Source organism: Drosophila elegans, unplaced genomic scaffold (genome assembly GCF_018152505.1).
Source record: "Drosophila elegans isolate 14027-0461.03 unplaced genomic scaffold, ASM1815250v1 contig_476, whole genome shotgun sequence".
In the NCBI taxonomy this organism is placed as follows: domain Eukaryota; kingdom Metazoa; phylum Arthropoda; class Insecta; order Diptera; family Drosophilidae; genus Drosophila; species Drosophila elegans.
This window is the reverse complement of record NW_024545863.1, coordinates 22220429-22246384: the sequence shown is the minus strand read 5'-3', so window position 1 is coordinate 22246384 and position 25956 is coordinate 22220429. Positions and strand designations below refer to the sequence as shown.

The window sequence follows — 25956 nt, the reverse complement described above, 5'->3', positions numbered from 1 at the left end:
GTTTTTAAAGTGATGTATTATAATTTTAGCATACATAACTGGTTATAAGTTAAGTGTACATAAAATTTTAAAAAGATTAATAAAAACTATCGCAGTTTATTTTAAGAGTGACCAAAGTGCAGAAGGCAGAAAGCTTATTGCAGTAGCGCAGAACGGTCACCCTTTCGCTGGTGTTTTTGTTTTGGGAATTCCACAACGTCGCAGTTGACAATGAGCGATAATAACAGTTCGTCGGGAGTCAAAGAGGACGTATTTAGCATGGAGCACGACCAGGATCTCAGCAGCAAGCACTACTCGCGATGCAGCAGTGCGGGCAGCACTCACACGCCGAACTCCTCGGCCCACAATTCAGGTACTCAAATGCTGGACGAGATGTCACGCTGACCAGGAGTGGTGGGTGGAGCAGGGGCAGCTGATAAAGCGTTGGCATTGAATTACTCGCTATCAGCAGCGTTTTATTACATTGTCTCGGGTCTGCTTGTGTCTCATTTTCCGCAGACGACGACGACGATAGCGGCGATGCCCGCCACTCGACGGCGGCCAATTCCACGCTGAGCTACAAGGAGCGCCGCAGGGAGGCGCACACCCAGGCGGAGCAGAAGCGGCGTGACGCCATCAAGAAGGGATACGACAGCCTGCAGGAGCTGGTGCCGCGCTGCCAGCCCAATGACTCCTCCGGCTACAAGCTCAGCAAGGCGCTGATCCTGCAGAAGTCAATCGAGTACATTGGCTACCTCAACCAGCAGAAGCTCAAGCAGGAGGACGAGGGATCGGCGCTCCAAAAGGAGGTTACTGCCCTGCGGATCATCAAGAACGGCTACGAGAACATGCTGCAGCATCAGCAGGCGAATCCGGGTCCGGAGGAGGCACGCCTCACCGATGAGGCCAAGTTCCAAGTGGTTAGTAGGGGCATACCACAGGCTCCATATCCCCACTCGTACTTAACTTCCCTCCACAGTTTCAAGCCATCATGGAGGAAATGTTCGAGACATTTAAGCACATACCCATGGACAACTTTAAGCAGCTAACCACCGGGATCATCCCCTGGCTGGAGGAGCACTGCAAGCCGCACATTCTACGCAGCATCCTCAGTCGCACCATGCAGCAGATGGCGCAGGAGGCTTTGGAAAAGCAGCAGCTGCAGGCCATGGAGCAGGAAACCGGCGACGGTTTTAGTTGATCTCGCGGATAGTTCATCCCTCACTTCATTCGTTATTTTAGAAATCCCCGTTTGGTAGATACTTTCGGTTCGTTTACTGCGTACAAACATTAAATGCGTCATTTGAATAGTTGTAAAAAGCGTTGACAAGGAAATATTACTTTTTGGCTTAATGTTAGATTAGATAAAACTAAATTAGCTAATGTTAGACGAGGGACTCGACCAGAGCCGCTTTATCCGCGCTGCCCAACAGTTTTAGCAGTTCCAACAACACGTTCAGTGTGTACGGCTTGAAGCGGCGCACTCGCTCCGTGATTTCTAGTGATGTTAGAAGCTCCTCGAAGAACCTCTCCAAACGGCCCGCGCTCCACACATGTCGCGCTTCGTGTTGGAGTTTCAGCACCCCGGATGTCAAGGTGTAGATCAGTCCCTCGTAGAAGTTCTCCTCCTCGAGATTTGCCGCCAATTTGGCGCTGACCAGCAGCGCCGCTGGCAGATCGCAGCGAAACTCGTGTGAACGCACAAAACAGGTGGCCGCCAGTTGACGCACCTGATCGCACTTGTGCCGCAACAAACGCCAGCTCAATCGGCGAAAACGGAGTAGCAGGGGATTTGGCTCCTTGCCACCCGAAGTTCGCAAGTGTTCCACCTTGGAGAGAAAGGCCAGAAAGAGTATAATAGACGAGGTCACCTCCTGGCGGTCGCAGCATTCCAACATGTGCTCGCAGGCCTTGGGCAGCAGGCAGCCCAACTCGTCGTAGTCCAGTTCACTGGGTTCCCAAGCGGGACGTGTCTCGAACTCCGTGGCTTGGCGCTGGCCCACAAGCTTTCCCAGATTGGCGCCAAACAGTTGCAGTGCCGCATTCGAGATGGTCCACTCTGGATTGTCGATGTGCTCCATGGCCACCAATAGAATCTCGTTGTAGTATTTGCTCATGGCTGGCCTCAGTTCTGTGTCGCGCACCAGAACGCACAGATAGTGCAGCACCAGAGCCTCCCAACGGTCGTGATTACTATCGAGGGAAACATTTTCCCCGGAACGATCTCCATTAAGCCTCTGAAGGATTGTCTGCACAGCTCGATGCAGGAGCAGCCGCTGCCGTGGATTGTCGTTCTTGAGCACGTGTAGAAACATTATGGCAAAGCCGGCACCACGTCGTGTGGTGCTCACTTGGCGGCTCTCAGTCAGCAGCTCTCGTTCCAGGCAGTCGTGCAGCATCTGGAAACCTGCATCGTTGCTCTCCAAACCGCTGGTTATCGCACGGGTGAGTCTGCCAATGCTCAAACCAGCCGCCTCGATTGCTCCTTTATGCCGGCAAAGCGTCAAAACGGACACATTGATGTCCAGGCATCGGCGCAGCGCCTCAGAGTTCACCGTGTGGACAGTGGTTTGTAGTAGAGAACACCCAATACTGGTGGCCAGATCGCAACAGCCCTACAAAAGATTTCACGATAGTTAAGTTGCTTTATGATAAAACTTTTTTTTACCCACCTTCAGTGTCAGCCAGAAACTCATTAGCAAGTACTTCCGGCAGGCCTCCTCCTCGTCTACGGACTTAAATGAGCTCTCGCTGACCAGCAGCTGTAGGCTTTCGTCCATGTCCTGGAAACTAGCTGCCGTTGCGGCCTTATCCTGTCGTCGGGCGTTGGCTAAATTAAGGAATTTCAGGATGCCGCTTAGAATACGCTCTAGCAGCGGCAACAAGTCCTCTAATGGCGATTCCACCGGAACTACTGCCTTAACCACTTCATCCAAACCGCTAAGATAGCCGAAAAGATGACCTCTGTCCTTGGCGGTTCGCAAAGGATCCTCCAAAAATGAATCCAGTGTGCTGGTCAGCCGATTCAGGCATTCACTAAATATCTTGCTAGCGGACTGTTCATTTGTAACCGCCAATTGGGCGTAGAGTGAAACCAGCGAACATTCATCCACATCTGAAGTTATGCAGAGCTCCAGACACCGCTCCACGCACTTTTCACTGTCCATCTGCCCCATCTGAAGCAGCAGGGACACCGTCAGCTCCAAAGCATCATCGAAACCTTGTGGATTATTAAGGGTTTCAAATAGCTGCTGTGCCATGTCTTTTGGCCGAAAAACTCCTTGTTCCAGAAGGTATATCCCCATCCGCTGATTCTGCTGGGGACTACACATTTTGGCATTCTTTGCAACTTGTTTGGCATATAGCGACCGGTTCAGGATCTCCAGCAGCTTGAGGGCAAATATCTTTGGTTGATACACTTCACTGTGGATGTCCCGCTCGATTAGTATCTGCAAGTGCGAGAAGAATCGCTTGATATTCTGCGCCAAGGCATCGCCTCCCACGCCGCTGTCCGCTTTGAGTACCTTATGGAAATGTTTGGCCGTGTGGTTGATAATTGTAGGCATCTTGCCCAGCATCGTGTTCCGAAACTCTGAACTCTCCAGGCTGCGATGTCGCTCGACGAAGCTATGGAAAAACTCTAGACAATCTTCGACGGCAAAGTTCCCCAGGTTGTCAACAAGAAATCGAAACACCAACAGCTGCGCTTCCGTCTCCATTTGGCTGCAATTTGTCAACAGCTCTGTGCTGATCTTGAAAAAGTGCAGCTTTGAGGCGGCATATATCTCCTTTGCAAACATACTGAAGATCAGGATCAGGCGCAACTGATCTGCCGGCGACCTCAGATCTTCGGAGCAGGCCAGAAACTCGACGATCTGAGGATTGGCTTGCAGCAGCTCGAACAGAACATCGCGCTGCTGGATGCGCAGGAACCACTGCGAGTGAAAGTTCTGGATCTCAGCCACGCTGCCACTGAGCAGCAGGTCCACACTGGCGGCCAGTAGTTCGGGTGAACGCTGGTTGCTCAGACTCTTCACCGGATACTGGCTGGCTGCCCGGAGTCCCTTGTAGCTCAGGCTGAGCCGGAGTCCCCTGAAGAACTCCTCCTCGCTCTGATTGGTGGCGGCCAGGAGTTCCGCCAGTGGATACGAGTTGAGTGCCCCACTCAGCAGATAATATTTGTTGCGATTCGTCCATGGCCAGAATTCGACAATCAGGCGGAAATAGGAGAAGGCTCGTTCCTTCTGTTTGCAGCAGTGATTGTACAGCGTCAGGGTTTCCTCGCGCGATCCAGTCTGCGTCTGGCGCTGCAGGCAGTGGTAGAAGTGCTCCAAACGCAGGGGCAGGAGATCCAGCTTGGGGAACTTCTTCACCAGCAGGTTGGTGGCCTTGAGCACGGCCATCAGACTGGGACTGTTTTGGCGCAGTGCCTCGATAATGGCAGTGGTGCACTTCTCCTCCAGCAGCGAGGCATCCAGTCGCTTCCAGTGGTCGGTGAGGAGAACCGATTGGAGCATCAGGAAGGCAGTGGGCTGCACGCAGCTCAAACGCTGGGGGAGATCTTCGAAGTGGCTGTCCTGTAGCTCATACTTGTGCACTATGTGGTAGTACACGCGAAAGCTTATGTTCAGGGCGGCCTGGTTGGCGACGCCGCACGTGTCCGACTGCGTCGCTTCCTCCTCCTCCGCCCGGATTCGCTGGGCCAGTTGCAGGGCGGCGTCCTCTGGCGGAACATCTCCCAGGCTCTGGAAGGCAAGGCATCGGTTAGTTGGGAGCCTCCTGGAAGAGCCAAACTCACCTGCAGGTAAGACAGGCAGTCGCTGTTCCCGATTTTCGGTCGTTTTACCGGAGACCCCGACATTCCTTATAGTTTTCGCGACTAACCCAAACCAGGGCTGCACAATGCCGGTTCTATCGATGATTTCGCTACAATCGATATGTCCCGTTATCAACTGTTTATTAAACTTTTTAAGTATGCATTTGAGTTTAAACAACTTATAAAAAAGTTAGCTTTATTGATAGAAAGATGTCCCTTACTTTTGTATCTTTTCGATGCAAAGCTCAAGAGCTTAAAAGGAAAAACTACATAATACTTGGTAATTTATTTAAAAACCTTGTCTATACCCACTTAAATCCGGATCTAATCTCCGAAAGACTGACCTATTGTGTGAGTGAATATGTCTTAACGAATCAGGTGGCGAAAACAGGCGTTGGTCTCAGAACTAACACCCAGGTAAAGATCCTTGGAAAAGTAAACAGCTAATCGAGAATAAGCGAGTAACGACATCCTGGAGATGAAATTTAAAATACAAAAATCCTGGTGGTAACCAGATAATATGATCTGTCAAGAGACTACAAACACAAAAAATTGGCAAAAGTCTTCTTTCTATTGTTGGTGGTACGTAAGTCGGAACGGGACGGATCGCAAAACTATAACATAGAAACTCTTATAAAAAAGTTTCAAAAATAATTAGTTCGCTCTTTTTTAAGTTACAAGAATGTACTTCGAAATTTAATAACCACCCAATAATACGATTTTATTTTAATTAAAATCGTATATATTTAGCAAACAAAAAAATATGTATGGTTGAAAACAGAGTCGTTTTATAGAATATTAAGTTTTAATAAAAGCTTTTTCAACGCTAGCTTTTTTCTTGTTTATAAATATTTCAAGTATATTGAATAATTGCTCAAGAGAACCGCAGATTGGTACAAAAAAATCCGAACAGCTGTAATCAATTAATCAATTACAATTATTCACTGAAGAGATCTATCGAGAAGAAAACTTTTGAGCAGCAACTGAGTGTTATAAATGTCTTTACTATATTTTACTTTAAACAGTACTATTTTAGCAAATTTCAATATAGGCTGCATTATAACACTATGTTTGTGTTCTACATTACATTACTTGCAAATTTTTGCCTTGCGCTTTATTCATTTATGTATTTACGATATAATGCTGATAAATCGTGTTTTATTTTCTGTCGGAACTCGTGCGACGCGTTATTTATGCAGTTGCAAATAAAAGGTTTTCCGCATTTTCCCAGCGCCTCTGCTGCTCATCCATGGAGTAGAGTTCAAGTTTCCTGTTCTAGAAGCGCTTCGAGTTCGAAACTCGAAATCCCCCCGCAGCCGCAGAACGAATTTCAGTGCGCTCAATACTTGTAAATCTAGTTTAGACTTTAGCACATGGCGTTCAGAGCCAATACGAGATACTCATTCTCAGCATCTGCCACCCCGAAAACTTCAAGGAAGCTCGGCTGAATGGGAATTTTCAGAACAAGTATTCAGCAGGTCAACTAAGTACATATGTATGTGCATTGTTATATTGTCGAAAAAGGGTTGTTTCTCACCTGTATCAAGGATATTCAAACACATTATTTATTTCCCACAATGCTAATCCTTTGCGTATCGGTTTTACAGTGGTCACTCGTCTACTGAACACTGGAAATATCTTAACGCCCAAGGAAATTTGATATCCTTGCCTCATTACACAAAAAGCTTGTTAAAGTGAAGTGCGATTGTACGTACCCTTAACTAAGGCTTTTATAGTGTGTAGCAAAAGTTTTTTTTTCACAAATTTTATTGAATAAAAGAACAATTTTAATTTTTTTCAGTATTTTAAAGTATCGATTTTCTATATTTTCAAAGTCTCTAAACGCAAACACTTAAAATGCCCAACCCTATTTTTAATGTTGCATGTTTTTAAACCGTTTGGGTAAGCAAAAAGTTTTGAATACGGCCAAAACTTGTCAAACTGGTTTAAAACTTTATTCAAATTGGATCAATCAGCTATTGGGTTTCCTAAGTCTAAACGTTTAAAACCCTTGAATCATCTGATTATTTAACAAACTGTCCCTCTATTCTGAGATGAAGATAATCGTTATCATTAAATTAAAAGATAGTCTGAAACTTTTCACTGCCTCTTAATTTTAATGTGAATGGCAATGAACAAGCAAAAACAGAACTTGAAAAATCATTATACTCGATTTCAACATGTGTATACCACATTTAACTGTAGCTTTTTTTAGTGTGTGTGCGCGCGAACCCATAAATTTATATATTCCCCGAAATAACCCCGTTCTTAAAAAAAGAGCGAAATAAAAACGTAAATGGCAGCGAAAGAAGAAAAGGCAAAATAAAAAAATAATAGGCAACTGTCTCTCCGGCAATCTCTCGCAATCTCAAAAACAACTAGCGACCATAACCATTATTTGTACCTTCCGAATAACGAATATATAAAGCCGAACCGAGGCGCACACGCACACAGCCCCAGGTGGACCGTACATGCATGTGTATATAGTAGTTGGGTTTTTGTAGGCCCGTTCGTCGCTTTTTCGAGTTTTGAAATTAGTATTGAAATCGTCGTTAACGGCGACGGTTTGGCTTGTTTCGTCGCTTGAAATTGGAAAACAGTCTCTCTCTCTCTCTGACTGCCTCGCTCGCCGCTCTCTTTGCGCTGCTGCTGGTAAGTGTGTGCCTGCGAGTGTCGTGTTGGTGTGCAAGGTGTTGCTCTGCTTTGGAAATAGTTCAAGTCGAATAATTCAAAACTAACTGGCAGGCATGTGCATTAATTTATCAACGCAAATGCTTCGAAGACACTTGTCAATGGACTAAATATATTGTGGGAAACTCGGCAGTTATGTTCTGTTCTTTTCTTGAAAAATTCTTAACTGCACATAATAAGCGTAAATTCGTGAGTTTCGCTGTGTGGGTGAGCCGAGCTGAGACGAGAGAGACCCAAAACCGAAAAGAATTAGTTTGCTCTCTCCGGCTCTCACTCCCAAAACCCCCCCCTCCCCTCCCCCTAACAGCTTATTATCGTATCTTTCGCATTACAGTGCCCGCAAGCGATTTAAATTAAGTTGGCAATTACATTTCCGCTTTTGGAATATTGTGTATAGAGTGCCAGCCTAGAATGTATAGTTAACTGACGGGTATTTTTGAAACCCAATCGCTTGACAAAGCGTTCTAAAAACGATGGGTTATGAAACCGATTTGAAACAACCCCCGACCACTGTGCGAATCTTGAGGCGCTGGAAAATTACTCAAAATTTGAGATTCAATTCTAGTTTCAACCCGCCACTTTCTTATTGCCCCTTCCATTCATTACTTCTTCTTTCTGCGTATCTTCCAAATTCGTACGCTGCGTAATCACTTCTTAAAATTCGTATTTCTACGTTATATTTAACGCTATCTTGTTTACTTGCATTTGGAAATCACTATCTCGAAAATGTTCTGTTATTGAGTGTGTTCCACTTGGCTCGCTTCACTTTACTGCTGTATCTGTGTGTGCGGGAGAGAATATTTTTTACGTTTTCTTTGCGGCCATTATTCGTTTTGAAATAATCAAAATCGATAAAAAATATATATATTTCGACGGTTTAGATCTGTAGCTCTTTTCGTGTATTTGTTGCTTGCTGGTGAGCGTGTCGACGGTGAGCTGCCACTTTTGATGAGTTTTGGAATGTGTTAAACAGTTGGAAACACGTCAACTTCACACAAACAAATGTGTACATGGAATTATATATCAAGTTGGTGGTGGATTCTGAAGACAAAAACCGAAAGATAACCGAATCCACGATTGCCACTTTTGACACAAAAAGTCCAAAACTGGGTTTTTTTCGTTGGCGCAGGGCCATAATGTTTTTAACAAACTGCAAGAGATTATCTGGTGGGTTTTAACAGTGGAGAATTTCAGATTGGATAATCGAATGTCAACTTTAAAACTCATTTGAGAGGCTAATTTCGTATGAGTAATTGGTGTCAAATAGTTTCGTTAGTTTATAAATGATGATGTAAACTTAGTGAAACACCTGTTATGAGTCAAAAACAAGTTTAATCTGCAGAACATCGAGCTTTAAAAGTTGTCTATTAGGTTGAAAACAAATTGAAATTTCTTCAAAAAATAAATAATTCAGTCAGGGCTTACACAGTTTTTTGTTATCATTTTTTGATGTGCAAAAAGGTGTGGTCAAAATATTAATAGGAGTTCTCAATCGTCTCTATCTCTCAGAGAACTAATGAATTATTTTAACAACAAAATTAGCTTTACCCAATTTCTAGTTTTTTGTTAAACCAAATGACAAGGCGACCGCATTAAAAACCTGAAGAAGTTTTCTTCCAACACTGGTTTTAAGTTCTGATGTCAAAACCGTTTCTGAATATATTTTATTTGGCGTCAAAAACTGTTTTCCAAACCGATATTAAAATATTTTCTTGCCTTTCAATAGTTGCAGAGATTCGAAGATCCCAAGAGTGAACGACCAACGACACATCCATGTTAATGCCACGTTTTCTGGGCCTGAACGACAGCTCCTCGACGTCTGGCAGTCATGGAGCTGCAGGAGCCCCCGCAAGCTCCGCTTCTTCGCCGACAACGGTGGCCGCTCACACGAAGATGCGTTTGCTGAGCAAAGTGGAGCAAAACATGCGTCAGAGCCAAGGTCACATACCGAGCCATCAAACGAGCGGCCAGGACGTCAACCACCTCCTGCACACGGCATCCACTGGCAACGGAGTGGTGGGCGATGTCGACGGACTGCTAACGCCCATGCGCATTAAAGCGCATTTGTCGCCACCCTACTCCGCCAACAGTTCCGGCAAGTCCGAATCCATGGGCTCGAGCTCTCGGCCGGAACGCAACCTGTGGAGCCGGGCCGAGATGCTGGAGATGCTGAGCATTATGCAGAATCTAAACGCCCTGGAGCAGCTAAATGACCGGAACATGAAGAGCGAACACGTCTTCCGGCAGATCGAGGATGTGATGCGCAGCAAGGGCTATGTGAAGAAGTCCAGCATCCAGATCTGGACCAAGTGGAAGTTCCTCAAGTCCACGTACAACACCACAACGCGTCAAGGCACCGGGGTGCCTAAAGTGGTGCCGGAGGAGGTGTACCGTGTGCTCTGCCGAATGCTGAGGGACACAAACTACAGCGGCAGCAGCAGCAATGTCAACGGCAGCCTCAGCGAATGCGGCAACTCGATGGACAGCACCAAAACAGTTGGCGAAGAGCCCAAGGAGGACATCCTGGGCGTGGAGCATCCCATATTTGGTTTCCGATTGGGACCCATCAAACCAGAGCCAATCGATACAGGTGTGTGGCGATGTCAATTTATTTGTCCCAGTACTCAGTTTTGATATTAAGACAACTAAACGTATAACAGGCTAATCATTTGATTTATTTAAGATTTCTATAGAATGGTTAACGACATCAGTGAAAAGTGATCATATTTTTTATTGAATTTTAATTTTATTGTTCATTGTGATTTCCTAAAACTGAATAACTTTTAATTCGCAATAAAAGTTCTAACCATTAATTACTTGCTTATTCGTTCCAGGCTATGAGACGTCTCAGAAGCCAGACATGGTGTCCGAACCAGATATGGAAGCCATTGACTACGAGGCAGAGAGCTCCCAGACCGACAATCACGACCAGGAGGATGTGCCCCATTTGCCGTTTATAGTGTCCGTGAAACATGAACCCGACATGGACCTGGGCATGGACACCACCAACACGCCGCCGCCCACGGCACCAGCATCGCCCTCGCCACCTCCCGTGGCGCTGGATGAGACCGACGACGATCTGCCGTATTCATCCACCCCGGTCTCCGCTCTCCCTCCACTGCGCGTAGCCTCCTTTGCCAAGGACGAGTTGCGACGCCCCTCTCACGGCATCCTGCAGATTGATCGGCCTCCGCCAACGCTCACCAAGATGGGACACCAGATACCCAGTCCGGGCCAGGCGAGCCGATCCATGCCGCTCCAGAGCACCAGCAGCATAAACTTTGTGCATCCGCACAGCAAGCTGATGCTACCCCGCAAGCAGAACCCAAATAACAGCCAACCCGGGCTGCGTCTGCCCAGGGACATCAGTGTCCAGCCGACGGGCATGCGGATGAAGACGGTGCCCATGCGGGATACGGGTTACTCACTGCGGCCGGAGCGGATGATTCCCGACCTGGATCAGGTCACGTCCAGTCCCCCACAGTCGCCGATGGCCGCTCTCTTGGGCCGTGGACCGCCGCCCAAGTATCCGATGGCCGGGCAACAAAGTGGTGCCTCTACCAGCAGACAGGCTCACATGATGTCTTCCCACCAGTTGACTCCGCAGCAGCACCAGCAGCTCCAGCCGCGAAAGCGTCGCCTGGGTCAAAGTCCGGTTATGGGCATGCCAGTGGTGCCTGTTAAGCTGCAGCGCAGCTCCAATATGTACGAATCGACTCCGAAAGGCATTCGATCTCAATCTGGCATAGGCGAAGAAAGCAAAAAAAAGACCAGCGAAGAAGAAACGAAGCAGCGCAAGAAGCGGCAGGAGGATCTGTTCGCCAAAGAGCTCTCCCAACTGGCCACCGCGTTGCGCTCGGCCCAGAAGGAGATGCTGCAGGACTTCTTCATGCAGCAGAAGGAGATTGCGCGGCGGGAGCACGAGTTTCAGCTGAAGCAGGATACGATGGTAATGCGGGCACTGCGCAAGCAAACGGATGTGTTGCTTAAAACCGCCAGCGAGTTGGCCAATGGAACTTCTGAGGCAGCTAAAAGTGAACCGGAGCCTAAGCACGGTGCCGTTCCCGAAACTCAGATGTCGGTTGAACCAGAAACAGAGAGGAAAATCCTAGAAAGCGAAGAGGAGAATATTGATGGAGATGGGGAAGAAGATGACGATGTGGAGGAAACTATGGGAGAGCCAGAATGCGAAGACGATGAAGTAGAAGATGAGGATGACAACGACGAAGAGGAGGATGACGAGGATATCGAGGAGGACGATGAAGAACACCTGGGCATTGACAGCGACCTAGAAATGCCCACCCTAGCCATGTCCGAGTGCTCCACGCAAGTTGAAGTCATCAACGAGGAACAGTAGTTGGCTTTGCCACCAACATTAAAGTCTCCATCTCCAAGTATTACCCCAAAAAGATAAACACCATTGTTAATACCGATTCATTCCAATCGCATTCCTTAAGCTATATATATACTATATGTATTCCTAGAGCCAGACCCGCGCATTGTTAAAAGACTTGATTATATTTAAGCATTATTTCATAAATGAAACCTAAAGTAAACTAAAATGTATTTATTGTTCATCGACCGTCTATGCCCCAAAGTGCTGTAAAGTTAATGAAACCAGAAAATACTTAGGTAACCATATGATATATATCAAAATATATATGTACCTTGTACAATAACTGAAAATATTTCGATTTTGAACGGGGTTGGAAGTGGGATCTGAACCTTAAAAAAACACACATCTCTTGTAAATCAATTTTAATTTCCTATCAAGAAATATATTTAATAATATTGCATTAGTTTGAAAAACAAATTGGAATTTCCAACTAAACCAAATCAGGGAAGTAAAGCGCCCTAAAGTTACGAGAAATCATTCTTACTGGCTAGGATTTTAGCAAAAATTAAATAGTAATAGCTTAATACGACAATCTGCGGGTGCACTAAATTAGGTAATGCTCATCCATTGTGTGCTGTGCCTGCCTGTCCTATGGATTAGTGTACTTCTCCTACTCTCTGCCGTTTAGCACGATCCGTAAACGCCTAAAGCAAAGTGTTAGCAGCTAGTGTTTATTTTACAATTACCATTACGACCCCGCGATATCGTGCCCACGCCCCTTTGCCTAACCGGAATTTAGTCGGGCCGGTAGATGGGCGTTTTGGGTATAAATTCAATTAAAATAACATACTCCATCATGGAATTGGAATCACATTGTTGCTTATGCAGTCGCCAGTGCAGGCCCAGCTTATGATATAGATGATTATTTTCCCATTCGAACAGTTTGTCCAGAGTGAGTTGTGTCTGCAATGGAAAGGGTTTTCTGTTTGGATTACATGATCTCTCTGGAGGTTTTCATTAATCTTACGCGTTTGCTGAGACAGATGACGGGCCAAAGGGAACAGCCGAGCGTGCAGCAACAGCAGACACACCCGCAAAAGAGCCACTTGACGTTGACCGGCAGGGATTTCTTCAGCACTCCGTTAATCCGGCCCACCGTCGCCTTGAACTCCTCGGGAGCCACTCGGGACAACAGACCGCAAGGGAACTCCGCGTTAAAGCGATTGCTCAGGCCAAATCTGTTTGTGTGCATGGGAAAAAAGAAATGGAATTATTATTGGTAGTTAGCGTGCAATGCAATCATTCTGCCCTGACTCATCTCTTATGCAACCTGTCTATAATTGACAGCTGGGGGCACCAATCCCACCTTTCAAAAAAAAAAAAAAAATTGGGTCAAGTGGTATCAAGTGGTACCAAAGTCTATGTCGAAATTAGGTGGCGATGACCTTGAACTACATTTCAACTCATTACAAGCAATGCTACGCAATCAGCTGTGGTCCGTTTTTATCAACATTCTTTCGATTTTTTTTATAATATTTAAACTTCTCTGGATCACAAAAATTTCTCAAAATTAAAATTTGTATTTTAATTTTATCAAACTTAATTTGAATTTGAATTGGATTAAAAATATACAAAATTGGAAAATAAATTGTGTGGCATGGTAAACTAATTATTTTATTCATTACTTTTAATGAATTTGATTTAACTTTGTTTGAAATTAATTTTGTTTTGTCGAAATACTCAAAGTTGATAAGCATATTGTGTAAGCAATTAAACATTTCAAATTTCTAAACTTGTAATCACTTGACTATTGAAGTTTGAGCTAAACTAGTATTATTTTAAATCAAAATATATCCTGTTTTAAATGTTGGTAAAACAAAATGCTGTTATTTCGACCGCAACTGTGTTCATCATTGAATCATGTAAAGTGCAGATAATACTACTGTCTTTCTGAATGGGGTTAAAATCCGAACTTTATCTGTGTTCCCGCTTGTGTTGCCCTAATCGCTTGTTTACTGTAACTCATTCTAGAACCACTTACACCGTCATGTTGCCTGCACCGCGAATGATAATGGGTTCCTGGACGGGCGCCACCGTCTGGTCCTGGAAGTGCTCCAGCTCGTCCAGCTGCTCATCCTCGTAGATGGCGTCGAAGTCGGAGAAGGACATGGCTTAAGTGCTGAGGCTTTGTGCTTGTTATGAAGGGCTGTTGCACTGAAAGGGGGAACAGAGAAGAGCAGCGGGCGCTCCAGCTATTCCGAGTGAGAGGTCAAAACATGTTGCTGGCGGGGATTGGGTGTTTCTTCGAATGTGCTCAATTACAAATTGACGGCTGTTGCTTCCGCCATAAAATGTTGAAAACGGCAGCGCTTCCAAGTGGAAGCGATTATGACGTCTGGCTTCCTTTTGTTGACGCAAATGCGTGGGCGGCCTGCGGGGTGGTCCGATGGGCGGAGAGGGTATTCAAAATAAAGTGCATATTAAAAAATAATAAATTCAGCGTATGTATGTGAGACGCCTTACAACACTGTCAACTGTCTGCACTGTTGTTGCTTTTCCATAGACGCGAGCAGGAGGAAAAGAGCCCCCAAATACAAAGAAAGGCAAGCTAAATGCTTGCTTTTCGTTAACAGCGATCAAAATGGGATTTTCCCTCTCAAATATTTATATTTAAGAGCAACAACTACATCGCAAATGTTTTGTTTTTCCCCCACACACACACAAATCACTAAACACACAAACACACACCTCTTGGAGCGTATTTCGCAATCACTTTTCTTCCAGGTTAAGTTGTTCTTGTGTCGACCAACGTGCAGTTTCTTATTTTTCCAGTTTTGTAGGACAGTTTTCGAATTTCCCAGCGCAGGGAACTACAACGACTTTTACTCGCTTTCTACGTTTTCCGAATACAAAAATAAATTATCCAGCTCGCTGCCAAATATGTTGTTGCACGACCACGACGAACAGCTGGCTGACCAGGGCTGCCAGGCTGCCGCACAGGTGGCAGCCCTATTATTTGAAATTAAATGTATGGTGTTATTAATTATATGTTTCTTCAACATAAAAATGTAACAATTTAATGCAAAATATAAGAAAACGGCATTTTACATATTTTAAACATATCCCAAACAAATTTGCAGTTTCGCGACAACGAACAGCTGGCTGGTCAGTGTTGCCAACCCATTATACCCTTTTTTAAATCCTTCAATTGCTTTGGAATATTATTGATTTATTAATTATCTATATAAATAAATTACTTTTATGTATAAAATACATAGCGCGCCATAAGCTTAAGCCTAAACAAAGACAAATTCGACAATTGGGCAACTCAAACAACATTGCAATAGCTTAATTTCGAGTGTTAAAGATTATATATGTAGCTCTAGCGTGAACGAGAAGGCATATTTGAGATGGTTTTTGGTTTCCAGTTCCGGTGGGATGAGATTTATGATTACTTCTTTTTGGCCGCACTCGGACTGGTGGACTGGAACACCGAGGAGGCCGACATCAGGTTCTCGATGTACTGGCCCAGCACTTGGTTCTCGGAGCGCAGCTTGAGATTCTCCTCCTTGACGGAGTCGACGCGTTGCGACAGGTCATCTAGGGTATTTTGGAGCTCCAGGACCTGTGTAATCAGACGGGCCTTCTCCTCCCGATCGTCTTGGGCCATTTCCATGGCTTCCAACGAATTGTGCGAAGAATCTGGTGTGGAACTACGATTGGTGAAGGAGGAACGGAGCGAGTCCATGGATCTTCCACTGGGCATATGCCCTGTCGTCGAGGGTTCGTCATCCGGAATGACCACTGTTTTTTAGAGACAATAACAATTGATAACATCATCATTTGGGACTTCGCCCACACCCATTAAATTTAACTCACCCAGTGGATCCTCGTCCATGTTGGGAATACTATCGTCATTGTTTAATAAAGACATGGCTGGCAGTGAATAGGGATCTCTTCTGTTGTTTATAACCTTTAATCAATTAGCTTTCGCCGATTTTTCTCTTTAAAATTGACACGAAAAAAAACTACCACTTAGGCTTGGTCCACGGGAGGTTAGGCAGCACTGGCAGCGGGTGCTGCCGTTGTTCAGTAAAACCGGCACTTTCCAATACTATCACAAGTTTGAAAGGAAGAAGAAGCAGGTGCAATTTGTGCTCTTAAAACAAATATTTAAAATAACCTATATAAAAAGTGAATAAAGTGTATTTAGATGCTATCAGATGTTTATTAAACAAAACCTTTACCTTGTAAGTATTTCGGAAAAGTGACCTTACCCTAAGATTTTCAGCTACTTTTCCCCTAAGTTTTATTTAGAAATTTTAAGCGCCCAGAACGCTTACTTTTGCAAATTATTTACAAATTGGTGGCTGTTCTGTAAACCATTTTCATTATTGTTTTTAGAAAACGGCAATTCAGTAATTTATTATCGTTTTACTTCCGCCTTTTCAAAATAACCGACACCAGGCGGAGACCAGAGTTGCCACCTGAGCCGTTCGATCATAGAAATTAAAATACACACATGCTTTTGCAGTTTTAATATCGCTGGACAGAACGCTTCCGTTTCCAAAGGAGTTCGGTTTGGAATTTCCCGAGAGGTTCAGTGTAACCGCCTTGTTTATGAAGTTCGTGAAAAGTGTGCTGGAACTGTGCCGTATTTACGGCTGCTTTCAGTGAGTTTTCGTTTTCGCACCAAGTACGCCACAATTTGTATTGTACGAGGTCGAACGTATTTAACAACCTCGCAACAACAATCAAAACGGATAAAGCAGGTAAGCGTTCTCATGCCATTAAGTTGACATTCGCGACCTGATGTCCTGAAGGTCTGTCATTTCAGCCGTGTCCTCGCCACGAACAGCATCCCGATATCCTGGTTTCCACCTCCTTTCGAGGCTGTACACTTCATTTAGCTCCGCGGCAAAACGGAATTGCCCGAGGTAAGTCAAGAGTTTGATTCTGGGAATCGGAGGTTTAGACTGTATAAAAAGGGAAAAACTAAACACATTAGCCATCTAAAACTTGCAAAAATCGCTACCTAAAGAACACCAAACCAGATAAGACGTTTATGTTCTTGTGACATTGGGCAGCTACGTAACATTGTGGGACAGGTAGATCGGGCTTGGATTTACAGTGGTTAGTTCCTCATAATCCCATTAGTGGGGATATAATGTCTCAAGGGGCTATAAATAGGGGCGGGTCATTTTTGAGATAACATAAATCTTAAGGCAGCATAACTAAAAATGGTATCAAAATTCAATATATATCCAGTGTGACCGTAGGCGGGCAACGGAATTTAAGCCAAATGGCCGCGGGCAATTTGTTTAAAGTGAGAAAACGAACGAAATAAAATTAATCTTTCTTTTATAAGTAATTCCAAGGAGACTCTAATGTTATTAATAGGATTTTTGAAAAAGAAAAAACATATATAATTCATTTTAATATTGCTAGGCACGGGTACATTTTTGGGGCAACTTTAAAGAAACTTAAGTATTTATCATAAACCAACGAAACAATTTTATAAACAAACCAAATATTTTAACAATAAACCTGTTTTTACCCTTTTCAGCTTCAATTGTAAACACAAAGTAACCGTAAATATTTTTAAACCAACTCTCCAATTTACGCATTAAATAATACCACCATTTGGTATTATACCTAATCGAGAAATACACATAATGAGTGCAAATAAACGCGCGAAACTAATAACTTTAATTCAAAAAACCTGAAAGAAGTGCTATTTTGAAAAATGTAAAAACCGATTAGCCAAGAAAAAAGTAAAACTAATTAATCGAGCTACATACAACTGTCAAAATCGGAAAAGACTTCTGTGAAAAGGGGGAATACAAAAAAAAAATACTAAACCCAGTGCAGAGTGTAAAATGCCAAAAACTTTTGTGCGCCTCAACGTACAAAAATTGTAAGACGCGAAACGGGAAAGGAATTTGTGTTGAATTGTTTTGTGCCCGATTCTGGTGCGAAAATTAAAATATAATAGGGACTACGATCGAAAATCTTAATGATCCCTTTGACGATGGCCACCGCGGAGGCCAAGCAGCTCCAGCGCGAGTTGTCCATCTCGGTGTCGCCTGGAAATGGAAATGGAAACGTAAATGTAAATGGAGGAGCAACAGCCATCTCCGGCGGAAACTCAAACAGCCTGCTGACCCTGACGCCGCGCAAGGAAGAGCTGCGCTTCCTGCCCCTCGCATCCATGGGATCGGCGAACAAAACCAGCAACATCACCATCAGCAATGTGCAACCGTTGAAATCCAAACTGACGGCAGTCAACATTGTGCCCAATTCCCTAAAGACCACGGCAGGATCTGCAGCTGGTGGCGCTGGATCTGCTCCCCTCTTCCAACTGCTGCCATCTACTAGCAATTCCAACCAGCCACTCGTGGCCATTTTGGCCAACAATCGGAAGGCCACGCTTCTCGGAGGAGGTGCATCCAATCCCCAGCCAGTGATCATACGTTCCGGGACACCTTTGAGCAAGAACAGCCTGACCATCCACAGCAATGGCATGGCCACCATGACGCCAGTAGCAGCTGCCGGAGGATTGGGAGGAGGAGGAGGAGCAGGTGGACCGGGTGGACCGGGTGGAGCTGCCCTAACGCTACTGAACAAAACAGAGCTTCCACAGAAATTGCAAGCGGGTAAGTGTAGAGGGTCGGGTTTTCCCCCCAAGTTTCCAAGTTATATAAGCTATAGGGCAAACACCCCACTGATCAAATAGGAGGGTTCGTTCCCATCCGAACGGATCCCGATCCCAAAGCAATCCGGAAAATGGAAAATGGGGAATACTCGGGTGTGTGCGTGTGAGTGTGTGTGTGAGCGGGGCAATCTTTATAGTTTACTTTCGTTGTTCGCATTGCTGCGGGTTTAGTTTTCAGTTGCTACTCGACTGCTGCACATTTCATAACACCAAAAACTGTTTGGAACCAGCCGAGTCAATAGGTTTTGTGTGCGTGTGCCAGTTTCGGATATAAATTGAACGTTTCGTTCCAAAAAAAGAGGGTCAGCAAATGATTAAAACAAATTACACAAAAAAGAAACAAATGTATTACTCTTCTATATATGCTGGTTTTATCAATAGCAATATGCAAAAGGCGGGGTAGCCGCAACAACAACAACAACAAAAACAAAAACAGCAACAATGATGATGACGATCAGGTTTTTGCAGCTGCAATAAGAGGAGAAGATTTTTGGAGCAGCGGGGGCGAGGTTTTGGTGGAGGATCAGTACTAATTAAAGGAAAAGTCAATTGCTAATTTTGTATCTTCTCTTCTATTTTCATTTGCCCAACCTTGCAGCACCTGTCCAAATTCCAAGCACGGGTCCGGCGCAAATCTCCTTGCTGGCTAATCCCCTCAAGCCACGTGCTCCACTCATACTCAGCAAGGTGGCGGTGGACAAGTTGCGTCTGAAGTTCAACCAGGTCAAGGCCAATCCGAATTCTTTGGTTCTGCACAAGGCGAATCATGTGAAGAAGCTGGGAATGCCCTTGGCCAAGAGCAGTGGCGAGGATAAGGAAAGGACCTCAGAGCTTAACAACCATAACATCAACAACAACAACAATAATAATATTAATAATAGCCAACAAGTCAAGGCAGTTATTCCGGCTAAGGCCATGTCTGTAGTCGCGGAGGAGCTACCCACCAATAACGGCCAGAGCCTGATTAAGGCTAAAATACCACTCGCAAAGCCACTGCCGCTGCCCAGCCAGGATAAACCCATTGTGACGGCAGAATCAAAAGCCACAGAGCATGAGATGGCCAAGCCCACGCCAAAGCCCACGCCAAAGCCCACGCCCAAACCGCTGGAGGTTACGCCAACTGAGCCAGCTAAGGAGCCCACGGAACCACCAGCCAAACTGCTGGAGCCGGTGCCAAAAGAAACCACTTCGCCCAAGGGATCACCCAAGCTGCATCGCTCCAAATCCTTTGTGGCCATCCAGCCGACATCACCCTTATTAAGCAACGAGCGACGCCACTCGGTGGCCATTATGGCCAAGGAGGTGGATGTAATCGAGCAGCCCAGTGCTCCCATCGAGACCATCACCATAGAAGATGACGACGAGAGCGAGGAGGAGAAGGAGGAGGAGAAGCATCCAGAGGAGAAGCCCAAGAAAAAAGAGATTGTGATGCCCATTCTGCCCGCTGGGATAACCATTTCCGCTACCAGCAGATCAGCAGCCAAATCGAAACCCGTGCGTAAGGACTCCTCCGTGACGACCATCTCCTCCTGTGCCAGCGGCAGCTCATCCAACAGCGATGTGGAGGAGATCTGTGCGCCAACCACGAACAAAATGGAGGAGCAACTGAGTCTGCCGCCTGGCATAAGCATTATCAAGGCGGAATCCCTGCCGCTGTCCAAGGAGGACTTTGAGCGCTCGCTGCGCTGCGAGGAGCAGGTGCCCACTACTCCGCCCAAGTCCTCCTCCACCTCCTACTCTTCTGCGGGCTCAAGTGCCTCGGACACGGCCCCGTCGCCGTCCAAATCGACCGAAACGATGCGTCCATCTCTGAAGAATGGCAAGAAACCCTATGACCATGATGTGGTGGCCTCGCCCGGCAGCAAGGCCGCTGGCCTGAAGAAGAGCATGATGCAGAACCTGTCCATGCTGAAGTGGCGTGGCCAGCAGCCGGCCAACCTGCAGAACTCCACCATGCGGTTCGAGCTGAACCACTTTAACCTGCTGCAACTCAACGAGCGCTGCGAGCCGCGCCAAGGTCCGGCGGCCTACTTCGAGCGGGCCCTGTTTGATCGTCCTGGCCGGAGGCCCTCGGGCAGCATCCATCCGCTGCTGTATCTGTGCCAGCGCTGCAACTGCCACGGTCCCGCCGCCGACTTCCTGGCACCACGTGAGTAACCGCGCGCTTCCCAATGCAACCGCAAATACTAAACAGTTTCTCCGCCCGCAGATTACTGCTCCGTGTGCTGTGTGCGTCGCGCCCAGAAGCGTCGCCTGCCGCAGAGCTCGCAGAAGGATAGCAAGATGAGCCGTACCCAAGCGGAGCCGGCAGCTGGGGCGCCATTAGATCCACCAGAGAAACCACAGGCCAACGCAAGCGAGAAGTCGCAATCGAAATCCCTGGCCGCCATACAAGAACAACTGCTGCAGCAGCGACCCAAGCAGAAGGCCCGAAAGCCATTCCGCTGGAGCGAGTACCTCAAGGCCAAGGGCAAGGATGTGGCGGCGCCCATCCACCTGTTCCTCAACCCGTTCCCCATCAGCCCCAACTGCTTCGAGCGCGGCATGAAGCTGGAGGCCATCGACCCGGAGAACTGCTCCCTGTTCTGTGTGTGCAGCATTGCCGAGGTGCGTGGCTACCGGCTGAAGCTCACCTTCGACGGCTACTCCTCCATGTACGACTTCTGGTTGAATGCCGACTCGCAGGACATCTTTCCGCCGGGCTGGTGCGACGAGACGGCCCGGGTGCTGCAGGCGCCCAAGGACTACAGCTCGGAGCGCTTCAGCTGGAGCCGCTATCTGGTGAAGACGGGCGGCAAGGCGGCCCCGCGGTCGCTCTTTGCGCACTTGAACATGCGCACGCAGGCGGGGGTGCGCAACGGATTCGCCGTGGGCATGCATCTCGAGGCGGAGGACCTCAACGACACGGGCAAGCTGTGCGTGGCCACGGTGACGGACATCCTGGACGAGCGCATTCGCGTGCACTTCGACGGCTGGGACGACTGCTACGACCTGTGGGTGCACGTCAGCTCGCCGTACATCCATCCGTGCGGCTGGCACGAGGGTCGCCAGCAGCTGATCGTTCCGCCCGACTTCCAGAAGTCGGAGTTCAACTGGCCGGACTACATATCAAAGGTGGGCGGAACGGCCGCCTCGAAGGAGCTGTTCACGCCACGCCAGCCCATGGAGTACCAGCCACGCATGAAGCTCGAGGTGGTGGACCAGCGCAATCCCAGCCTCATACGCCCGGCCACGGTGGTCACGCGCAAGGGCTACCGCGTCCAACTGCACCTGGACTGCTGGCCCACGGAGTACTACTTCTGGCTGGAGGACGACAGTCCGGATCTGCATCCCATCGGCTGGTGTGAGGCCACCTCGCACGAGCTGGAGACGCCGCCCGGCTATCTGCAGACCAAGTCCCTGATGCCGTGCGACGTGGAGGGCTGTCGCGGCTATGGCAATGCCAAGCGCTTCAATCTCAATGTGCACGCTCTGCGAGATTGCTGCCCGTATGCGCCGGAGAACTGGCGCCAGTGGCGCTCCAAGACGGTCAAACCGCCCCGCGTGGCGCCCGACAAGATCCGGCGGGGCTGGGCGAAGAAACCAAAGCGAGCCAGTTCGGAGGCCAAGCAGGCCGTCAAGGATGAGGCCGCCGCCCAGCCGGAGAAGGCCGAAATTAAGGTGGAGGCCAAGCGCAAGACGCCGCCGCGTCAGGGAAAGGTTGTGAAAGAACAGAAGCAGGAGGCGAAGGCGGAGGCGGATCAGACGACACTCGATCACCGCTGCCTGGACATAGCCAAGTCCTATGTGAAGGAGTACGGGCCACAGTTCCTGCAAAACTACCGCCTCTGGCAGCAGAACAGCGCCTTCGACTTGGACCAGGTGCGCAGCAACCCGCTGCACTGGACCAACTGGGATGTGTACGAGTGCATAGAGCGCGCCCTGGACTCCGCGGACATTGCCAAGGCGATCTTCGAGCAGGACATCGATGGCAGGGCGCTGCTGATGCTGGGGCGCCACGAGTTGGACAAGTACCTGAAGCTCAAGGTGGGCCCGGCCGTGAAGCTCTACTCGCTGATCGTCAACCTGCGCATCGCGGTGGTCTGCAAGTTCGAGACCAGCACCACCGGGCTGGACATCAACGCCGATGCAGCGGCTCAGCCAGCAGCTGTGCCCGCCAAGACGGCGGAGCTGGAGCTGCCCCAGAGCAACGGACACCGGATGGAGCACGACCTGGAGATCTCCGACAGCGGGGACGAGGAGGACGTGATCCTGGACAGCGACGACTTTCTCAGCGTCAAGCCGAGCAGTTTGGTGATTGACGAAGACGCCGATGGCGATGCCGATGGCGATGCTGATGGCGATGTGGTCATGGTGCCGCTGGAAAAGCGCATGCCCATTACCACGGCATCCTAGGATTGCAGGCAGACCGCATCATCCGTTGATTGATTTGTAAGATTATTTTGTTGCACTGGCCTCGGCCCTGTCGGGTATTAATATTATGTTATAGTATTTATTGTATAAGCCGATCCGATCCGAATGCGACTTTGTTTGTTTTGCCCCAGCGCCCCCTTTTTTCCCCACTCTCCAATAAATGATCCCTCTAGATATGTAATCTAATCTGGCTACGGACTGCTCCTTGGGTAAACCGAGGCGTCCGAGCCGTGTTCTCTGGTCAAGAAAGCCTCGTCTTCGGGCAGGACCAAGGTGCCATCCACCTCGAAAAGGAGCTCGAAAAGCACGTTGGCGAATATCTGAGTCACCTTCACAAACTGCTGGAACTGCTCCATGTCGTTGTAGCGTATGTCGTTCACCTCCTGGTAGTTCCTCAGCGAGTCCAGCAGTTGATGGTCGGAGAGCACTCCTTCCCTTTTTAGGATGACCATCAGAGCCCTGAGCTCCTCTAGACTTAACTTTAAAAAGGATTGGTCTTTGAGAACTTGGGTGGCAATGGGCAGGATTTTCTGAAAAGAAGTAATTTAAAAAGATTTAATGCGATTGTAACCCCATGGAATGATACAAATCTGGGGATCAATTGAATTTAATGAAGAAGTTTTGGCATAAGAAATGAAAAGAAAATTCTGTACTTTGAAGTACCCATTAAAACAAGACAATCTAGTTTTCTAAAAAGGAATGAAATTACATAAATCGAAGGATCAATTTAAAGTTTAATAACGAAGTCAGCAAGCGAAATGAAAATAAATTATTTAATATTCATGCACCAATTTAAACCTGGCACCGTAGCTTTTATAGGTTTTTATGTCTTATATCAAAGGTATTGATAACAAATATATTTCAAGCTTAGTAAACCACTCATTGGTTTAAAATATATTTGCATTGCATTTTTTTTCAATTCATTTTATAAAATAGACAACTAAAACTTATTTTACATAAAATATTATTTTGATAAATAAATTAAATTTTCAATTTTTATTATAAATTTTCCATTTTTCCTATTTTTTAAAAAAGCTTTTTAGGGCATTAATTGTATTAAACTGACTTACGGTTCCTGAATAAGACATCGACCCCAAGGTTTCCTTACCTTCGCCACAAGATCCATTAAAGCCGGATGATTGTGTTCACTGGCCAGGTGGAAGACCTGCAGCACCACCTCCATGGGCCACTCCTGGTTGGCCAGCTTCTCTACATAGCAGTCGATGAAGTCAAGCATGTTGTAGCGCTGTGCGAGGTGCATGAGGTCACCACACATGTCGATGGTGACCGCGTTGCAGACTTCGTAAGTGTATATATAGAGGAGCAGGGCTTCGTAGGCGGTGGGCGAGGCGTCCTCCACGCTGATCACGTTCTTGTTTCTCCCAAACTCGGGATCCCTGATCAGCCGCTCGAATTCCCCGGAGGCGGAGACGAGCATTACCTGGTGGCACCGGAAGATCCGCTGACCCAGCTTACCATCCACCATATCCGGATACCAGACATGCAGCTCGCAGTCCGAATTTCGGCCATTGCGCAGGAGTTCCAGACGACGTAGTTTGCAGTTCATAGTGACTGGGGATTTTTTAGGGGGTGTATTTCTACATAGCTCCGAATTTGGATTACGAAATTGGGGTTTCGGTTTCCCTGGCCGGAATGTCAGACTCCTGGGAAGAGGGCACCGGCATGAACAGCCCGCGAAGTCCCGAGAAAAAGCCCACTGCTCAAAGTATCTACTTGGATGCGCAGGAGGAGGAGGCAAAGCAGGAAATGCCACCAGATACCGAAGAGGATGAGGGCACCACACCCTCATCATCCACGAGGAATACCCCGCTTTCTAAGGAGACAAAGAAGGATCTGCAACCAGATTCCGAAGGGGGTACTGGGCGAAAAGGTTTTCGAGAATCGGAATCACGCTCACCATCCAAGAGAAAAACTCCGGTTACCCCCCGGGCCACCATAGCATCGAACGCGGACTCGATTTTGGACTCGGATTTCAGGGAAGCTTTTCGGAAACCCCAGCCAGAGCTGGTTGATGAGACCACTCCCGCCACGAGTAGGACCCGTCGATTGGAGTACTTTCGCAGTGGAGCCGATGCCGACTGTCAGGTGCATGTTCTGAACGAATCCCCCGGTTCCGGAACCGAGGATTCGGTGGCCAACGTCTGCTACAAGAAGTTCGGCTGCCACCGGATTTTCCTGGCCACCGCCTCCGAGAAACTGGAGCAGGATGTGTACCAGAACAAGCAGTGGAACGGTGTGCTCCAGATCAATGGAGTTTCCCCCGAGAGCGTGGAGATCTTCCTGGAGTTCATATACACCTTCGAGGTGACCTCGTCGCTGGTGCAGTTGCCATTATTAGGCGACATCTTCATCCTGTCCTGCGCCTACGACATGCCGGAACTCCTGGTCTCCTTTTCCGAGAGACTTAAGCAGCAGGAATGGCCCTTGGATGAGATATTCCCTGCTTTGGACCTGACATTCCGGCACAACATCATCGATCTGGAGCGGGTTTGCATGGAGGTGGTTAAGCAACCACTAAAGACACCTATTTAACTAGCTAATCTCCTACAGAAAATCATGGAGCATGCCGGAAACCTTACCCAGGAGCCCAGTTTAATGAGACTGCAGGTCTACGCCCTGAATTATGTGATCCAGCACTGGCTGGTGGAGGAGCTGGTGCCGCTGGAGGATCTAGTAACCATCGTGAAGCAGTATCAGCAGACGAACGATATTACTTTCGCAAACACCAAAAATTTCCCGCACCTTACCAAGATCTTCAAATACTTTCCCGACGTTCTTTTGGATTCCGAAGGGAATATTAGCAAGTTTTAGGAAGATGAGAGACCTGACATTAATTACATAGCTTATAAACAGATAACAACTTATGTACACATATTTTTCAAAATTAAACGGCCGGCGCTGCCAACCCATCTAATTTTCGATTGTGGTATTATTTAGGACTAAAATTTGCGGTATTTTGCGGTATATACCGACTGGCGAGGCCAA

The 25956-nt window shown here is 47.2% G+C and overlaps 8 protein-coding genes across 12 annotated transcripts; 4 read left to right on the top strand and 4 right to left on the bottom strand.

Moving 5' to 3' along the window:
• Positions 1–158: 158 nt before the first annotated feature.
• Positions 159–1299, top strand: LOC108147183 (max-like protein X). The gene is made up of 3 exons (XM_017273526.2): positions 159–352; positions 499–899; positions 959–1299. The coding sequence occupies exons 1-3, from the start codon at positions 211–213 to the stop codon at positions 1178–1180; spliced, it is 765 nt and encodes a 254-aa protein (XP_017129015.1). The 5' UTR covers positions 159–210; the 3' UTR covers positions 1181–1299.
• LOC108147181 lies at positions 1240–6521 on the bottom strand. Of its 2 annotated transcripts, XM_017273522.2 has the most exons (4): positions 6333–6521; positions 4778–4905; positions 2652–4724; positions 1240–2594 (listed from the first exon to the last, which is right to left on the bottom strand). In XM_017273522.2, the coding sequence occupies exons 2-4, from the start codon at positions 4838–4840 to the stop codon at positions 1365–1367; spliced, it is 3366 nt and encodes a 1121-aa protein (XP_017129011.1). In that variant the 5' UTR covers positions 4841–4905; positions 6333–6521; the 3' UTR covers positions 1240–1364. The 2 variants fall into 2 exon arrangements, with proteins under 2 accessions (XP_017129011.1, XP_017129012.1); XM_017273523.2 differs by lacking the exon at positions 6333–6521 and having other exon boundaries at positions 4778–4924.
• An 826-nt stretch (positions 6522–7347) lies between these two features.
• Positions 7348–12172, top strand: LOC108147182 (altered inheritance of mitochondria protein 21). Its single transcript, XM_017273524.2, has 3 exons — positions 7348–7447; positions 9213–10076; positions 10321–12172. Exons 2-3 carry the CDS (start codon positions 9260–9262, stop codon positions 11841–11843), a joined length of 2340 nt encoding a protein of 779 aa, XP_017129013.1. The 5' UTR covers positions 7348–7447; positions 9213–9259; the 3' UTR covers positions 11844–12172.
• Positions 12173–12539: 367 nt separating this feature from the next.
• On the bottom strand, positions 12540–14790 carry LOC108147184 (cysteine-rich hydrophobic domain-containing protein 2). Of its 2 annotated transcripts, none has more exons than XM_017273527.2 (4): positions 14571–14790; positions 13864–14253; positions 12850–13060; positions 12540–12785 (listed from the first exon to the last, which is right to left on the bottom strand). In XM_017273527.2, exons 2-4 carry the CDS (start codon positions 13989–13991, stop codon positions 12618–12620), a joined length of 507 nt encoding a protein of 168 aa, XP_017129016.1. In that variant the 5' UTR covers positions 13992–14253; positions 14571–14790; the 3' UTR covers positions 12540–12617. The 2 variants fall into 2 exon arrangements, with proteins under 2 accessions (XP_017129016.1, XP_017129017.1); XM_017273528.2 differs by lacking the exon at positions 14571–14790 and adding an exon at positions 14346–14518.
• Positions 14791–15030: 240 nt separating this feature from the next.
• Positions 15031–15907, bottom strand: LOC108147205 (short coiled-coil protein B). Its single transcript, XM_017273560.2, has 2 exons — positions 15702–15907; positions 15031–15626 (listed from the first exon to the last, which is right to left on the bottom strand). The coding sequence occupies exons 1-2, from the start codon at positions 15754–15756 to the stop codon at positions 15274–15276; spliced, it is 408 nt and encodes a 135-aa protein (XP_017129049.1). The 5' UTR covers positions 15757–15907; the 3' UTR covers positions 15031–15273.
• Positions 15908–16327: 420 nt separating this feature from the next.
• Positions 16328–23124, top strand: LOC108147202 (lethal(3)malignant brain tumor-like protein 3). Of its 3 annotated transcripts, none has more exons than XM_017273557.2 (5): positions 16328–16594; positions 16660–16759; positions 17389–18478; positions 19136–20686; positions 20747–23124. In XM_017273557.2, the coding sequence occupies exons 3-5, from the start codon at positions 17839–17841 to the stop codon at positions 22930–22932; spliced, it is 4377 nt and encodes a 1458-aa protein (XP_017129046.1). In that variant the 5' UTR covers positions 16328–16594; positions 16660–16759; positions 17389–17838; the 3' UTR covers positions 22933–23124. The 3 variants fall into 3 exon arrangements, with proteins under 3 accessions (XP_017129046.1, XP_017129045.1, XP_017129047.1); XM_017273556.2 differs by having other exon boundaries at positions 16646–16759; XM_017273558.2 differs by lacking the exons at positions 16328–16594; positions 16660–16759; positions 17389–18478 and adding an exon at positions 18703–18786.
• On the bottom strand, positions 23016–24870 carry LOC108147204. Its single transcript, XM_017273559.2, has 2 exons — positions 24059–24870; positions 23016–23480 (listed from the first exon to the last, which is right to left on the bottom strand). Exons 1-2 carry the CDS (start codon positions 24761–24763, stop codon positions 23142–23144), a joined length of 1044 nt encoding a protein of 347 aa, XP_017129048.1. The 5' UTR covers positions 24764–24870; the 3' UTR covers positions 23016–23141.
• A 112-nt stretch (positions 24871–24982) lies between these two features.
• LOC108147087 lies at positions 24983–25782 on the top strand. The gene is made up of 3 exons (XM_017273375.2): positions 24983–25003; positions 25057–25470; positions 25522–25782. Exons 1-3 carry the CDS (start codon positions 24983–24985, stop codon positions 25780–25782), a joined length of 696 nt encoding a protein of 231 aa, XP_017128864.2.
• The last annotated feature ends 174 nt before the right edge of the window (positions 25783–25956 follow it).

Coding starts and splice junctions, on each gene's coding strand:
- LOC108147087 (XM_017273375.2), top strand. CDS start 24,983: ATGAGACCACTCCCGCCACGA. Junction 25,004..25,056: donor TGAGACCACTCCCGCCACGA/GTAGGACCCGTC, acceptor GCCGACTGTCAG/GTGCATGTTCTGAACGAATC. Junction 25,471..25,521: donor TGGAGCGGGTTTGCATGGAG/GTGGTTAAGCAA, acceptor AATCTCCTACAG/AAAATCATGGAGCATGCCGG.
- LOC108147205 (XM_017273560.2), bottom strand. CDS start 15,756: ATGTCTTTATTAAACAATGACGATAGTATTCCCAACATGGACGAGGAT. Junction 15,627..15,701: donor CATGGACGAGGATCCACTGG/GTGAGTTAAATT, acceptor TCTAAAAAACAG/TGGTCATTCCGGATGACGAA.
- LOC108147183 (XM_017273526.2), top strand. CDS start 211: ATGAGCGATAATAACAGTTCGTCGGGAGTCAAAGAGGACGTATTTAGC. Junction 353..498: donor CTCCTCGGCCCACAATTCAG/GTACTCAAATGC, acceptor CATTTTCCGCAG/ACGACGACGACGATAGCGGC. Junction 900..958: donor ATGAGGCCAAGTTCCAAGTG/GTTAGTAGGGGC, acceptor TTCCCTCCACAG/TTTCAAGCCATCATGGAGGA.
- LOC108147182 (XM_017273524.2), top strand. CDS start 9,260: ATGTTAATGCCACGTTTTCTGGGCCTGAACGACAGCTCCTCGACGTCT. Junction 10,077..10,320: donor ACCAGAGCCAATCGATACAG/GTGTGTGGCGAT, acceptor TATTCGTTCCAG/GCTATGAGACGTCTCAGAAG.
- LOC108147204 (XM_017273559.2), bottom strand. CDS start 24,763: ATGATGAGGGTGTGGTGCCCTCATCCTCTTCGGTATCTGGTGGCATTT. Junction 23,481..24,058: donor TAATGGATCTTGTGGCGAAG/GTAAGGAAACCT, acceptor ACTTCTTTTCAG/AAAATCCTGCCCATTGCCAC.
- LOC108147184 (XM_017273527.2), bottom strand. CDS start 13,991: ATGTCCTTCTCCGACTTCGACGCCATCTACGAGGATGAGCAGCTGGAC. Junction 13,061..13,863: donor GGTGCAGGCAACATGACGGT/GTAAGTGGTTCT, acceptor GCACACAAACAG/ATTTGGCCTGAGCAATCGCT. Junction 12,786..12,849: donor TCATCTGTCTCAGCAAACGC/GTAAGATTAATG, acceptor TTTCCATTGCAG/ACACAACTCACTCTGGACAA.
- LOC108147181 (XM_017273522.2), bottom strand. CDS start 4,840: ATGTCGGGGTCTCCGGTAAAACGACCGAAAATCGGGAACAGCGACTGC. Junction 4,725..4,777: donor ACTGCCTGTCTTACCTGCAG/GTGAGTTTGGCT, acceptor CTTGCCTTCCAG/AGCCTGGGAGATGTTCCGCC. Junction 2,595..2,651: donor GTTTCTGGCTGACACTGAAG/GTGGGTAAAAAA, acceptor AATCTTTTGTAG/GGCTGTTGCGATCTGGCCAC.
- LOC108147202 (XM_017273557.2), top strand. CDS start 17,839: ATGATCCCTTTGACGATGGCCACCGCGGAGGCCAAGCAGCTCCAGCGC. Junction 18,479..19,135: donor TCCACAGAAATTGCAAGCGG/GTAAGTGTAGAG, acceptor CCAACCTTGCAG/CACCTGTCCAAATTCCAAGC. Junction 20,687..20,746: donor CGCCGACTTCCTGGCACCAC/GTGAGTAACCGC, acceptor CTCCGCCCGCAG/ATTACTGCTCCGTGTGCTGT.